At 37.2% G+C, this 16,421-nt stretch overlaps 1 protein-coding gene across 2 annotated transcripts in view; it reads left to right on the plus strand.

The window, feature by feature from the left end:
• LOC149299744 (carbohydrate sulfotransferase 11-like) overlaps positions 1 to 16,421 on the plus strand; it is an 84,911-nt gene that overhangs the window by 42,104 nt on the left and 26,386 nt on the right. For both annotated transcript variants that reach the window (XM_089486174.1, XM_089486173.1), the window contains exon 2: positions 4,852 to 4,937. In XM_089486174.1, the coding sequence (XP_089342300.1) occupies positions 4,852 to 4,937 (86 nt within the window). The remainder of the gene's footprint in view (positions 1 to 4,851; positions 4,938 to 16,421) is intronic.

The raw sequence follows: 16,421 nt of genomic DNA on the forward strand, positions 1-16,421 counted from the left end.
AGATACAACGAAAAAGTATTGTTTCATTGTCATGTCACCTTTAAAACTAATCACCGAATAAGCTTTTTCCTCCGCTAATAGAAATTATGACTGTGCAATGGATTGCTTGATTGCGTTGTCTTAAACCGCATGTTCTGCAGCGGATCATTGAGTTCCGATGGTGCTTTCCTAATATACGGCAGTCAGCTGTAGCTGCCAAACATTACAGGAAAGGCTAGATTGGAAAATGTGTCTCACACTTTATTGCTGGCTGTATTACAGCTAGCAGGGTTAGTGCACATCCCTGAAACAATGAGCCTGGAATTTCAATGGAATACACTTTATAAAGGTTTATAAACCAAATATTCTTCATACCCTACATGCCTTAAGACTATATGAAAAGGCAGCAGTAATAGCCAAAAGGGAAACCCAAAAGAGCTCAATAGAAAATAGTGCTTTTATAATAATTGCTTTGTAATTATTACTTTCAATTAAGGACCAGTCAATTCTGTACCACTTTTACAATAAGGGAGAATATAAGGTTAATAGAAATAAGAAAAAGTCTAATAATATACAAAATGAACAGTAACAGAAACAAGTCTGGTCTTGCAAGCTTAGTTAATTAGGAAGTTTGGAGTATATGAGACAGAAGGTGAGGGACAGCTTGGGATGATTTGTTTGTAGATACGGTCATATGGCAAAGTCATTGGCCTGGAGATCTTGAACAGGATGGTAGAGAGAATTGATGGAATGATTAAAGAGGACGGTATTTGGAGATAAGATCAAAGATCTATGGAGCACGGTGTTTTTCTGGACTGTCAAGGCCAGGATTTAAAATTTTATTGAAAAAATACTAAACAAGTTCACCTTTTCCAATTTTAAATAATTAATAGCACATAAAATGGGTAGCTTTATGGATTGCGCCCATCGTGATATGCTGAAGTGTTTGCAGTGTTATGTCAGTGTTGCGGGTTACTTTCCATTATTATTCCTGCGTAGTGGTTTCAAGTGTCCTATGAGAGTACACACCCAAAGTGCCAGGACTGGGACTAGAATGGCTGTATAAGCCTTACAGACTGGAAATGCATTCTCGTTAAGTCATGCGCCTTACTCTATCTGGGAAAACACACTGGGGCTGGTTTTGGAAACAAAGTTTATTGGATGGACAGCTTTCAAAGTATTTTTCTCACAAGCAACATCCAATATTATTTAAAATGAGTTGGGTTAGTGGAAGTTTGGTTGTTATAATACTGAACCAATAAAGGAGGGTCCATGTCGTTAAACAGAACGATCTAATATGTGTTTAGGGTGTGTCATATAATCAGCTTCACTCACACTAATGTGCCAGATCCAATTACGAAATTAAATAAAACCTAGAAAGTTTTGGAGCAGGATCAACAGTTGACTTTCTAAGAGAGAAAGGGGAACTCCTAGCATTTTTTTGTATTAGCAGTATTAGGTTTTTTTTATCATGTTATCTTATCCCAGTCTACTAGCACACATGAACAGTATTAGGTTTTTTTATCATGGTATCTTATCCCAGTCTACTAGCACACAAGAACACTTACTATACTATATGCTGTGCTGCGGAAAACCCACAAGAAGAATGCAGCCCTGACTACAGTACTGCTCTGTGTCATTAACCATACGAGTTAAAGCATGGACAAAGGGACATTTTAGAGCATGGGGATAGCATATGGTGATTACATGTAACAGCTCAGTAATATAATAATATGCTCCCAGCCACTTAATTCAGTTTTTAATTTTTCCCTCCCAACATGTAATTTTGTAAAGATGGTTACTTTGTTTAGTATTCTTTCTGGGATGAGGTTTTTTTGATCTGAAGTGACTGCTTCTGAAAACTGGAACAGCCTGTATTTGTAACGAAACGCTAGCATTCACTGGTGATGGACGAGCATATTTTTTTTATCTCTGTAATATTAAACTATATAAAAACAACCCACTTGTCAGGTTGGATTTGAATTCCAAGTAAATTATGTTTTAAGCCACAGCATAATGTGTTCATAGCAGTCTCATTGGCAGACCGGGGCACCAGACGCTCTTGCCAAAATATATGACTCACCAGCCTAAACACCCTCTTTTCATTCATGCCTCACCTATTAGAGGCAGCATGTATCACAATGTCTCTATAATGTTAGCTCATTTGGTCACCTATATCGAGTATATTCTGAATTGGAGTGTCCCCAATATTTGATAACTTTATGGTTAGAACCGTGCATTCGTTAACTTACAGAGTGCTCACAGCCATCTGATTTACACCCGTAAGATACCCGACTGGGCGCTCATAGGCAACTGATGTGAAAGTACTTCAAGAAAGTACATCGTCCGCAGCCATCTCTGATTCTGGTAGGACGCTTGCTACAAAATTTGAGGACAACCTGCATTGTACGCACAGTGAAAACACTACATTTCTGTGTGCAGTCTTCATTAGACCATAACTTTATTTTGTTGTGATGAACATTCAATACGGTAGAGGAGGTCTGGCAACATTTGGCCAAGGAGGCAGGTTCTTTCAAATGGACCACTAATAAAGCATCCCAGATGTATTTGGTAGATTTAATGCTCGATGTACAGTATCCAGTCCTGCCCAAAGGATTTTTACAGAAGCCCCATAAGGACCCAACCAGTGTGTGTAAATGCTGCATAAATTCCTAATTACTATTGATAGCCTAATGTTTACGGGAATTACAAGTAAAACACACCACAGCGGTTCAGAGCAGCCCAGCGGTCATTTTCCCCGTTGCCAGCCTTCTCTTGCCGTAGGGTGACGAACAAATGCCTTAAATGTTCAAGGTAATCATACATGATCTGTAGCCTTGAGGATCCCACCGGAGGGATATGGGGTTGGGCAGGGTGGACATACTGTAGCTTCTTGCATTTTGCAAATAGCTTTATTTAAATGCAGTTTGTATTAATACACTTTGTGTCAGCAGTTACTCTTTATTTCCCTAGAAGGCCGTAACTATGCCTTGGTGATTTCAGCCTGGCATATCATTTACAGTATCCTCCCTGAAACTCCGGTGACGTTATGGCTAATTACCACTGATTCCCTGCAGGTTTATACCCGGGAGGTTACTGCACTTTCTCCTTTCTGTCACTCTTTATGAAACACTTTATAAAGAACTTAATGGACCTGTCCTTTTCTCTTCATTGTCTTCTTTCCCTCTTCTCTTAGTCCCCCTCCAAAGCAAGTTGTCATTATTCTGCTTAAAAGTACATTATGTTGGCCGTTCTGACAGGACCGACACTGAGTTGAAAATATAGTACGGTCATCATTACATCGCAGAAAAATAGTGCTAAGCACTATATTCTAAATATTTTGCTGCTTCCTTCACCTATTATGTATTTTTTAAACATAATAAAGGCCATGTGCCTTCTGAAACCATTGCCTTTATTTGTTTCTAACCCCAAAGCCAGCTCGCTGCTATTGTGTTATCTGCATCACATCTTATGAGTGCCTTGCTTTTATTAAGTTTGTTGTAAGGATCAGTCCAATATGTGGCCATTTTTGACAGGTTTCTCATCTCTTTCTGGCATTGATAGAAGTTGACAAATGAGTTGCTTGCATGAATTTGATAAATGATAACTAGATAAAAAGCAAAATGAATCCTAAATGGTATCGGATGAAAGCAGACAAGTTTCTGGACTATAACTCCTAGCTTTCTCTACACGCAAGTGTTTCTGAGCACTAATGTTGGCTGCGATGGGATCAAGTCAAGCCCTTGAGGAGCGTAGACCTTACTGTACTGATACTCAGTATTATTATTGTTAAATTCTATGTAAAAAAATCGATCCTAAGGATATCTGTTCTTTAGGATAAACAGTCCTCATATGTAGTGTAGACCATTATTGGTGGTCCACTGACTACATACATATAGAATAAATCAAGTACTGTCACTTGGATATTGCAAGGTTCTGTTGAAATTGTTCACATGTGTCTTTGTAGATGGCGTGCACCATATACTTCGCCATTCATCTATGATAGACACACGCTGAGTACAGTGACAGAACCAGGCCAAGGTAAAACACGGGAGGTTTCCAGGCTTCACTAATGTTTATTTGCCTTATAAAATTTCATCTATGCCCGCGGAATGTATAATGCATGTGTCCCATTTTGTTTGGTGGTTGATATAAACTATAGAACACGAAATGAAAGGAAGCAACTGTTATCCATCTTAACATATGGTAATCCTTCTATTTATGATTTACAAAGTGTAATCCAATGTATTTTGTTGTGGGTTATATAAATTCAGTGTGTATGACGGTCTATACCGCCTTCCTGGAATATGGTGAGGCGCGTGAGATAGTTTGTGGTTTTTATTTCCACAGTCGCCCTCAGCGTATCTCCATTCACTTTGTATTGTGGTACAAACAATTAAATAAAAGTAACACAATAGCTAGATCTTTTATATTACATGTGGTATTTATTTATGTGGTAGTTTTATTGCCAACAGATGTTTCTCATTTTAGGCACTTAGTATTTTTTTTTTAATATTCCTCTTATTTTCCTTATTAGCCGAACAGCAGCTTCATAGCTGAAATACTGTATGTGAAAGTGTGAACCTGATGAACTCTTTTACAGCTTTAGACTATAATGCTGTGAAACAATGTTGTGTGATACCTTCTTGCTGTCCCAAAAGTTCTTGTTTTTAGGGGGAAATTGGCATTTTATTTTTGTTTGAATAAGCAGTTTTACAAATGATTTTGCTCTTGAAGCTCAGATGGTGGAAGCAAACAGAATAATGTATATTTACATGCATATGGTTTCGAGATTTGTATCTGCTTTGTTTAATGTATTCATGTATGCTGTCATTGGATTGTTTACTCAAATTGATTTTATTTATTTTGCAGTAATGCACAGAAACCCGTTTGGAATGGACATCTGTTGTCGGAAGGGGTCTCGAAGTCCATTGCAAGAGCTCTACAATCCAACACAGGTCTGTGTGTTATATGCTGTGTTTTTGTCGTTTACACCAGACTAGGGATGACTAAGAGGCCTTGTCTTTTTAAGGTCAGCGGCTGCCAAATGATATGCGCGTGGTGCGGCTGCGTAGATCCAGCCTACGGCCACACTCTACCGGTTGGGGTTGGGGTCCGACCCTGAATATTCCCACACCTAAGAGGTTTATAAAGACGATCATTGCAAAACAGTTCAATTAAAAGCTTTGCATAGTAGTATTTACATAGACAATACAAGGGCAAAGCTGTGCTAATTGAACATTTCTGGGTATTTGTTCCCCATTTTGCGCTTTGGGTTTAAACTGGCCGTAAACATGACCTGGTGTCTAAATTGTATTGTTATTGTGTTTTTTCAGTTAATTGTATACTTTGATGAAAGATTTAGCAAATATGTAACCTGCCCCCCACAAAAAAAATCACAGCTGTAGGATAGAGGAGGATGGGTGTTGGAACCCTAAAGTGATTGGCATTATTATGCTCCATGAGACAAGCTGCATGTTATGCGCAGAGCTATATTTTCTCATCCGCATGCTGATTCTTATCCTCCTGTGGTTTTAGTATCTATTACCCTTATCAATTAACACTTAATTAGTTCAGTCTCAATTCATTAGGTCTCTGTTGCAGTCTTAAGAGAAGCCAACATCACACTCCAGATCAAACATTTATAGCCTTGACACATGCCTTTCATTCATGCTTCACAGCATAGGCTTACTGTTGTGAGGGGTCAACTTGCTGCTTAAATGCTAAATGTATTTTTTAATGTGGTTGAATTTGACTTATCTTGAAAATTTTCCTCCCCTTTTTTTAAGTACATATGCAATAGAAACCGAAATCAGTTCTAAGTTTCGTTTTGAACAGAATTTTGTGATTTTGGCAAATTCAGCTTGATTATGCAGACTATGGCTAAGGATCATGAGGTTATAATTCCAGACATGTTTTCAAGCAGTGTAGTATATCTAATGTAGACCTGTAAGTCATCACTATTACTGTATTTGCTCGATTATAAGACTAGGTTTTTTTCAGAGCAAATGCTCTGAAAAATACCCCTCGTTTTATAATCGGGGTCGTCTTATAATCAGACCTCAAATAGGTCTGACTATGAGACAAAGATCCAGATCCCCTGCAGCGCTGGATCCTCTTGTCTGGTAACCCCCCCCCCAAACTTACCGGTGCTTCTGATTTCCTGATGTGTAGTTGGGGCAGCGTGTAGATGTCTACGCGATTTGCGTAGGTAACTTCCGCTGCAGCCGGAAGGAATGCTGTTAGCAGCGGGGGTTGTCTGCGTCCATCACGCAGACCTTCCACAGCTGTCAGAGAGGAGAGTTCCCCGCTGCATGGAATTCTCTCTGACAGCCGGGGAAGGTCTGCGCGATGGATGCAGACAACCCTCACTGCTAACAACACCCCCTTCCAGCTGCAGGGGAAGTTGTCTACACGCTGCCCGGACTACACACCAGGGAGTCAGAAGCACCGGTAAGTTTGGGGGGGGGTTAAATGGGGGGCATAAGGCATTTCTGTAGGCAGAGTGCTCAATGATATGCCTTTAAACCCCTTAATGCCACTCTGCCTCCAGAAATGCCTTTTAACCCTCTATACACCACTCTGCCTCCTGAAATGCTTTATACCCCTATATGCCACTCTGCCCCATGATATGCCTTTTAACCTCCTAAATGCCAGTGTGGCATATAGGGGTATAAGGCATTTCTGGAGGCAGAGTGGCACATAGGGGGTCAAAAGGCAGATCATGGGGCACAGTGGCATATAGAGGGTTAAAAGGCATATCATGGGGCACAGTGGCATTTAGAGGGTTAAAAGGCATATTATGGGGCACAGTGGCATATAGGGGGTATAAGGCACTTCTGGGGCAGAGTGGCAAGCCTGGGGGCAGATGTGCATAACTGGGGGGGCAGGTTGGAAGATAAAAGGAAATAAAAACAAAAAAAACTATTTTTCTCAATCATAGCTTTTATTAAAAAAAATAGTTTAGATGAATTAACATTTACTGGTAAAACTTTTTTCCTATAGGGTCGTCTTATATTCAGGCTTTTTCTTTTTTTTCTAAATTAATATTTTGTGGGGGTCGTCTTATAATCGAGGAAACACGTTGGCAATCTAAGCACTGCTTTTCTCATCCTGCTGCTGTTAATCGACTTACATCCCCTTCTTTGAAATATCAAAGTCGTTATCCTACCTTTTCGTGAGGTTACAGCGAATTTCCTATAACTGCATAGTCTGACATAAGCCCTCAGAAGTCCATTTTGGAAATCTGGGCCAGCTTCACAGTAGAAACAGATTGTACTGTACCAAGGAAAAGACAATTGCACGGATTTACAGCCACAACAATTTTTTTCTCCCCTGCAACAACAGCATCTCCTCTCCATTAAAATTGCACTATGGTGTTTCATGCCTTTATTGGATTTGTCGAGGCGATGCTCGGAGGACTTAAAGGGAAATGGCTATCAAAGAAGGAGGCTGTGCATTGCAGTTACATTTTGCAGTTGTAATAAACAGCACAATGTTACTTATGTAGGTGTCTAACACACATATTCCAGAGTAGTCATCACAAAGATATTTATGGGAAACAATTTGTGAATTTAAATGTGGTACCTTGATGTGTTCGCATCAAACAACCCATTCTAGTCCAAGGTGTATACTGTATGTATATGGTGATAAAGCTGTAATTCTGGATCCAAAAGGTGGAATAAATCCCCTCTTTGAACACCTCATTTAAGCTTTTCAAGATAGGTTCCTACAATATCTAAAAATGGGATTTTACGGGATACAGTTTAGATTCTAAAACTCATCCTGCTCTTTGATGGCATACCATCTTCTCTTACCTGTTCCCTCTCTTCCTCCTGGTTTGACACACTATCAGATTCCCTTTGTTTTTCTTATTTTTGTCTCTGTAGCGCAAAACCTCTTTGTGTTTCTGCATTGAAGTACCCAAATTGCCTTGTGTCTAGAAAATTCCCTTTCGCAAACCATTATTACTTTTTACATGGTTCAGGTTAAAGGTAAATTTCAATTGGCTAAATCACATTTTTTGTACATAGCATGGGAAACCGCAAACAAACACCCATCTGGTATATTCCTTCCAATTTAACACGGTTTATATTATCATTACTGTTGAATTCACCAGTTCTTCTTAAAAGAAAAGAACTTGAGTAAATAGATGTACGATGAAGAATTCACAATAATTATCATTACATAGTATCTGCTTCTTGTTTTAAGCAGTTGAAATTGTTTAAGGTACTAACAATTGATCTATGTCAATTAGTTACCATGTAAGCTCAATAATGTGACATGAGAAGTAAAGTCAGGCCATACTTCAGAAATAATTTAGCTGTTTTCCACTAACTCACTATGATCCGAGGCTTTAGAGGTCACCAGTGTATCTGTTAAACTATCAGGCTGCAGAATTGTATCTGGCATCACAGATAATGATTATTTCATTTAGTCCTTAAATACTTTTATTTATTTATACTGGTTTTAAAGAAGAAAGTAATCATAAGAACAATGAAATTGGCCCGTATAATTGTCCACACATTTGAATATGTAATTGGCTTTATTTAATTTTTTTAACTATTATTTTTTTTTTAACATCTCCAGAATGCATGCTAATACAAATTCCTTAGGGATTGCAGAAAGCATTTCTTAGACTAGTTCCATTTCTGCATGCCCTATAACTGCGTCCAAATGTCCAAATGTTTCTGGATCCAAAAATTACCCCATACAGGGGTTTCAACAAACAATAACCAACGTTTCTTGTTCTAACGTTTCTTGTAACACAAACATTTATATACCTTGCCCGCTCCTGGCACATAGCATCCCCACCCCCAAGTCCTACCATAGCTGTCCAGCATCTCCCCCATCAGTCTGTCCTCTACAATCATTTAAGAAGGTAATACAATAGGATTTTTTCCTGAAGCGTTTGATATCTGAACCATGATGTGTCTTGAAATGCCTTCTCGATCCGCATCTTGGTACTCTAGTCTAGACTATTGACATATTGGTGCTCCAAGTGATGTTTTACGCCTATCCAAAATGTCTGGAATTGTCTTTATCTTTATTTAATGAAAACATTATTTTGTAAGATTGGCAGAATGTACAACGCCTTCTGCATGTCCTCTTCCATTCTCACTTTAGTTATCATAACTGGGTAGTAGTAATAAAGCAGATATCCGTTTTTACTTTCTGCTGCCACTAAATAATTTTTGTATTGTGTCACTTTGTATAAGTCAAACAAAAAAATGTGTTCTATTTATTGTACTATAACATAAAAATACAATCAAAGTGATGAATAGGTACAAAATCTAGCCAGGTATTTTGTATCATTCCATTTACACATTTATACAAAACATGTTTTTAAGAATAAAGGCTAAGGTACATAATTGCTATTCTGTGTACAGATTTTTGTACAGTTTTTTTTATACATAAAGGATACTAAATTAACATCTTTTTCTCCATAGGTCTTCATTTGCTTTTTTTTTTTCTTCTTTATTTTTGTCTTCAGAAATCACAGCCATCCATTGTGTGTCAGCTGTATGAATAGCAAACTGCAGCTGCTGTAGTAGAACTTGAAAGGGTCACTTGAAATCTTCCTACATTCCTAGGAATGTGCTAAACACTAATTATACTCTTTTTTTGGTGCCTTTTTATCTTAATAGAACAGAAGGAATTGGCAAATTATAAAGGTTTAGGAAAGAAAAAAGGACAAAGAACCGTCTTAAACCGTGAGCAATTTTCATCAACAAAGGGAGGATGAGTCAATTGAATACAATTATCTTATGTAGCCATTTCAGAAAACTATGTAGGGTGCTCATCATAATCCCAAATGCTGGAATTTATACAAAATACAAGGACGTTTTTTATTTAGTTATTTTATTAAGTTAATTTGGAAATAGATTATTTAGTGTAACTAGCTCTTTTTTGTGCAAGTGAAAGTGTGGTCAATTACTGATTTCAATTTGCATGTGATCTTCTCTGCTGACCCCTCAGCGGGGCTCCACCTTGGTTGACAGGAAGGGTTCTACTGTTGGAGACATTTGCTGACACCTTTGTTGTATTCGTTCTAATTAAATGGCCTGGAGGCGTCACAAACAGAAACAGGACATAATAGATGTGACAAGTAATGGCACGGAAGCAGGAGTGCAAAGGAAAGATAAGCTCATTTATCAAGAGTCCTTTCTCTCCTTTCACTTGTCATATCTGTTTCCCTGCTACAGATGCTTCCACTTCACCTGTTAAACTCCTTTGTTTACATAGTATTTCTGTACAATCATTTCGTGCACAGCCAGTGATAACGCAAAGAGGGCTCTCAGTACGTGAGACATTTGTCATTTGGCCAAAAGCTATTAGTGTATGTGAAGAGAATCAATATTATCCAGCCCATGTGCAAAATGATATATTATATAAAATATACACACTATATGGACAACACTATTGGGACACCTTACCATTACACCAACAGGGACTTTTATGACATCACATTCTAAATACAGACATTAATATGTAGTTGGTCCAACCTTTGCAGCTATATCAGCTTCCGCTCTTCTCGGAAGGTTTTCTACAAGATTTTGGAGAGTTTCTGTGGGAGTTTCTGCCCATTCATCCAGTAGAGCATTTGTGAGGTCAGGCACGGATGTCGGATAAGAAGGCCTGGCTCAGCAATATCCGTTCCAGTTCATGTCAAATGTGTTTGATGGGGTTGAGGTCAGGGCTCTGTGCGGGCCAATCAAGTTCTTCCACACCAAACTTAACATCCAACCATGTCTTTATGGACCTTTCTTTGTGCACTGGAGCACAGTAATGCTGGAATAGAAAAGAGCTTTCCCCAAACTGTTCCCACAAAGTTGGAAGCATAGCATTGTCCAAAATGGCTTGGTATGCTGAAAGGGACATACCTTTACCACAATTCTTTCTCCTATTGAATTTTTCTGACGTGTATTGGAAGATGTAGTTGTCATCTTTCCTAATCATTTAGATAAAACCTTGCATGTCTTGTGTTTTCAGACTTGCTTTGTGCCTGTCCCAAAAAATGCCATCGCTGTGTTAGCCTCTACCATTTCATTTTTTGTTTATCCACTACCCTGTTAGTGAATAATGTAATCTAAAGAAAGTCTTGTAAGCATAGCAAACTCTATGATATGAAAGTTTGACTGTCTTCTTGTTCATCAAACCCACCTTGTAATTCTCTTTTGATTACAGTCGCTAAATACATGAATGCACAGTTAAGTAATGTGCAGAGAAAGGAAGAGAGTGTTCAGTTTCCCAAGACAGAATGTGACTCAGTAGGTGGAAAATCAGTCCATTTAATACCCAGCATGTTCAGCACAATTTTAAGGTTGAATTTCACAGAAGCAATGAAGCAAAACAAAGTCCTAGGTATTCTGTGTCCCTTTGATAATATCTCGATGCTAGTCCGTTATCACTGTAATGGTTCAGCTTTCCACCAGCCCATTATTATAGCGTAGGTAATAAATCAGACCCATGAGTATTGTATAGGAGGAAGCTGCGTTTCTATCAGCCTCAGGTCATCTATACACTGGCATCATACCAGGCAGGCTTTTAAAGATTTACTGTTTAGAAATCTAAGCATTCTTTTAGATGGCGTGATTACATATTTTACATTTTGTAAAGCAGGCTAACAGACTTAATTTTCCTGGCCATCACTTTAAAGTTTGGCCTATCTTTTTATGTTGATTGTCAAATGCATTACGCACACACACTTCAAATGTTGCATCATTCTAGACTAATTGTATTTTAATTTTAGGTAATCATCAATTCATTTTTTTTCCTTTTGGTCTTCCCATTTATATACCTTAAAATTATTTGCTATTCTCAACAAATTGGCTATTTTCACAAATTGAATAGGTCAGCAGTCTCCTGAATCCTGCTCTGATCAGGGCATATCAAATGCTTCTGCGGTCCAGGGGCCACCAAGGATTCTGTTCTTCAATGGGGAATGATGAAGAAATTTAAATAACTACATTAAGCAAATATCTTACGTGTAAGTGAATATCCTACAATGTGATATACTGTTCTGTCATTTCAGGACTGTCTTTTCATGATTCTCATAGTGGTTAAGTATTCCTTACTACCACTGGCACTATTAACTATTTGTAAAGGGACCAGATTTATTTTTCAATACAAAGTAAAATAAAAGAAGAGCTAGTAGCCTTTATCTTCTAGCTTCCAGATAGATTATCATTTTACTGCATATATTTATACTTATCTATTACATTTAATGTATTCTTGCTATATACACCTACAGTAAAATCACTAAAAACACTGAAATGTTAACACAGATGCATCAAGATATATATATATTTCGTAGTACCTACCTCAGGGGGGATTCTAGATAGCAGCAGTATATTTTTCCATTTCCCTTTTTGGTGATTTCACTAGCACACAAGCTAAATTTCAGAAAAAATGCCTTCAAATGCGTATATTTAAGAGAATGTTTTATCTTTGACATTACATCAGACCCTGAAGAGTATTTTTCTTGCTTAGATCAGCTTATATACTAGTCTTTTAGATGCAAACAAAAAACAAAATAAGGTCATTTAGGATAGCTTTTTTTTGCTTTTTTTGCTGTCAGCCAGGAAAGCCTGAATTCCATACCAAGACATAAAAATATCACATCTTTTTTGTTACAATATTACTAATGTGTCATATAAAGTGTGATCAGAGGGTGTTGCCAATTAATATGTAAACTCATTCTGTTTGATTCAGCTGCTAAAGTTGTCCACCCTCTTGACCTTCTTGAATGAGAAGATATGTGTAGGTTAAAGAAAGAAGAGAAGGATGAGATGTGATAAAAACCTTTAAATACATAAAGGGATTTAACATAGTACAGGAGGGACATTTATTTCAAAGGAGACATGTTACATGAGGCCACAGTCTCAGACTGGAGGGTCAGAGATGTAATGTAAGGCAGATTTGCTTTACTGAGATGGTGTTAGATAAAGGGAACAGCCTCCCGTTAGGAGTGGTAGATGCTAACGCAGAGATGGAGTTTAAACCTGCATGGGATTTTTCAGTCTCTACATCAGGAAAAATGGGACTAGATCAGCCAAATGGTTTCTGGCTTCTGTAATGTTCCATGTTTCTATGAGGCATGTTAGAAAGATCTAGAGCTTTTCCATGACTGTGAAGGGTGCCAAGAAAGATTGCATATTTTCGGTGAAGTCTCACTAAATTTTATTGTGTAGTTTTCTTCCAAAACCATTGTCAGCCTGAAAGCTCTTAACTGGTTCATTATTCTTTCATCCCAATACAACAGCATTCTTTTCTACTTTTAATTATTGTCATTTTATATACTGTTTATCTGTACTTTCAATCTGCTATCAAGTAAATACACCACTTGTTATATTATAAGAGCAAATAGTAATTATATGCTGAAACTCACCCGTTTTGTCAGGTTCTAATTTGCTCTCTTTAAATTATTTGCATCAAGTATCTGTTGTTCTAAAATTTCAAAATGATATGAAATGTTAACATAACAACAAACAAACAGCAAGATTTTTTTTATCCATTTTTCACTCTTGCTATTCTTGCTTCATGATTATTGATATGAAATTTGTTATTCTCAATGTGCATCTTCAGGTTTATCCCATTGAGTTATACTGAAGGGATGCTATGGAATTCCAGGTGTTGTCTGCCTGTTTCCTGAACTCTTTTCATCCTCCTTTCTTATTCTTTGATGAGATGATTGCTTGTAAGACAACTAGCAATTACTGTTCTTTCTAGAGCATGGGTGCACATTTAAAGATTACGATGCTGGGAGGTATGCCGCAGACTGATTAGATGCTGTGCACCATTCTAGCTTATTTTTAGTAAGTGGCTTAAAATGTGCAAAATGTGAAATTTTACATGTCTTATTATATGTGCGGTCTTCTACTACTCAGTTCATTAAACTACGTAATCTGCTGAATGCCTTGATTACCTGGATTCTGATTACCCAAGCGTTAGAAATATGGAATGTTTCTTATTATTACAGGAAAGCTTCATAAACTGATATTCCATAATATGGACTTTGTCTTGTATCTCCCTTGTTAATGCATGGTGTAGAACCCTAACACCCCCCCCCCCGGCTATTTCTATTGCAGGAGATGTATTCAGCATTAAACTATTAATTAACTTTAACTATTTAAATAGAAATTACATTAAATATCTACATTCAAGTGTCATTATGTTCCGATTAACTCTTTGAGGTCTTAACATTTAGAAACAAATCCATTCGTTTATATACAAATGCTGTCGCTCCCACCAGTGAGATAAGGTGTGTTTAGATACTATACAGGCTCTGTTTTATTTACATGCTTGTTTATTAATTGTATACATATTATAAGATTTTTAGGAGGATAAGGGAACCTTGCATACCCTACCTCCTATAATCACAACACGCAGCCTATTGGTACCAAATTTCATTTTAAAGGTCATGGTATTCGCTAAATTTTGCCTATTATAAATCTCCTGGGAAGCTATTCTTTTCCATCTGTAGTATGATATACGTAATATAACTATACTGTATGTTAAATGTATGTTTTATTTTCTCTTTATTTATGGTTCATAAATACAGCCTTTTATTTTGTAGGCAGTTTTCTAACTCAAGTAGGCAAATATGTGGCTTGCAGGCATCCCAACAGTGAAATTAATCCATTTTAATACACTTAAAGTCATCACCACAGACAGTTTTACCAAAGTCAATATGATTTTACAAATTTCAGCCCAGTGGTGTTAAGACCTAAGGCATTGGCAGGCATAAGGAAATAATTAAAAAGGTAAAATGTTGGAATTAAGATGGAGTACTGTTTGCCTTCAGTTTAAAATAAATGATATTCAGATACCCTTTGTACAGTAAAAATATAAATTACATTTTGTTCTTAAGACACTCTGGTGTCTCATGCAGCCTTACCAATGAAGAATACATATGAAATAAGTACTTTAATGTGTATTCTACAATATGTTAAAAATATTAATTTTTAACGTGCCTTTGGGTCCTGTTTTTATGCCTCCAAAGAAAATAATACAATATAAATGGATTCATCCGACGCACTCTCTCTCCCATACACGTGAGTTCAATGTGAATAAAATAAAGCCAACCTATTGTTATAATGTATGTTAATGCTTTGAGAAAAGTATAAACTGTCAATACCCTAAAGTGTCTTAAGTAGTAATTACAAGTTTTGTGTGTTCTACAGCAATACATCAAGGCTGTAATTAAACGAACACACTTAAGTTACCTAAGAGAACATGTGGAAAATATGCATCAAATAATGAAATCTAATTTTCTAAATATTAAGCACGGCTCAAATTGCATTAGAAATAGACAGCAAATCTTTTATTTTAATTAACAAATCCAATAAACTTGATTTCAAATGATAAAGATGTATCCTCAAACTTTGCAACGTCTTGCTCGATTCCCATTATGTTTACAGCACGTGGATACTGATTCTAAACATTTCAGATGTAATATCAGCAGGGCATATACTTTGTACGGCACCATCCTTCTTCCTAGGTCAACCATCTTGATCTTAAGGCTTCTTTATGTTTTTTTTTTACAAAATTACATTACAAGATACATTTTTTCTGAATTAGTTTCATGTCAGACTAAGCATTTTTTCCCTTGCTTCTATGCTGAGGAAGGAATACTATGCTTTGCCGCAATACATATTCATCAGATAACGTGACTGAATGCAGGGCCTTCTGGGCACATTCTAGCCATTATAAATAAAAGTGCTATGGACTTAATGCTCAGTGTTATTGTTCAGGAGCCGTGAGCACGGAGAAACACGGCAGCAAATAGTAGTTATATAATTATAGGGGGAAATGTGTGTCTATCACATATACAGTTATTCATATACACGAATACACCGGATGCCTGTGATTTTAATTTGTATAAAATATTAGTTGAGAAATCCAATAGAAGCTTATAAACTGAATTAGCGTGGACTGATGTCATGTGTGTCAGCGTTTCAATTTCTTGCGTGGTAGGAAGTCATTCTCTCCTGTTGGGGGCTGGGGAATTGTGATAACCAACCATATCTAGCAATCGAATGCACGAGGAATGATTGTAATACAGAGTCCGGCATGTGATTCGCAGCATTGTGTAAAAGAAACAATTTGCACAGGGCAATTGGCTATTACCCAGGTGAGCAGAAGTGCACACAATCTCATTTAGATATTAACAAGAACAAATTTGCAGACAGGTGGAACAAATTAGTGCAAATAGACATAATTTCTGTATGCAAAGTGCATTAGCACATCTGCTTCTAAAAATGTTCAGGGTTTTTTTTTTAAATGGTAACATTACTGAGTCAGACATAAATATCTCATTAACTCCCTTTCATTTCTGAAATGTTAAGAGAAGCATCTCTATACGAACCTGAGCTTGAGGAATAAATAATCTAGTGATAAAACCCCGAAACATGGGTGCTCCGCTGTATGGTGCTCCATTG

Source organism: Sceloporus occidentalis, unplaced genomic scaffold (assembly GCF_023333645.1).
Source record: "Sceloporus occidentalis isolate IW3139 unplaced genomic scaffold, rSceOcc1.0.p SCAF_28, whole genome shotgun sequence".
Classification (NCBI taxonomy): domain Eukaryota; kingdom Metazoa; phylum Chordata; class Lepidosauria; order Squamata; family Phrynosomatidae; genus Sceloporus; species Sceloporus occidentalis.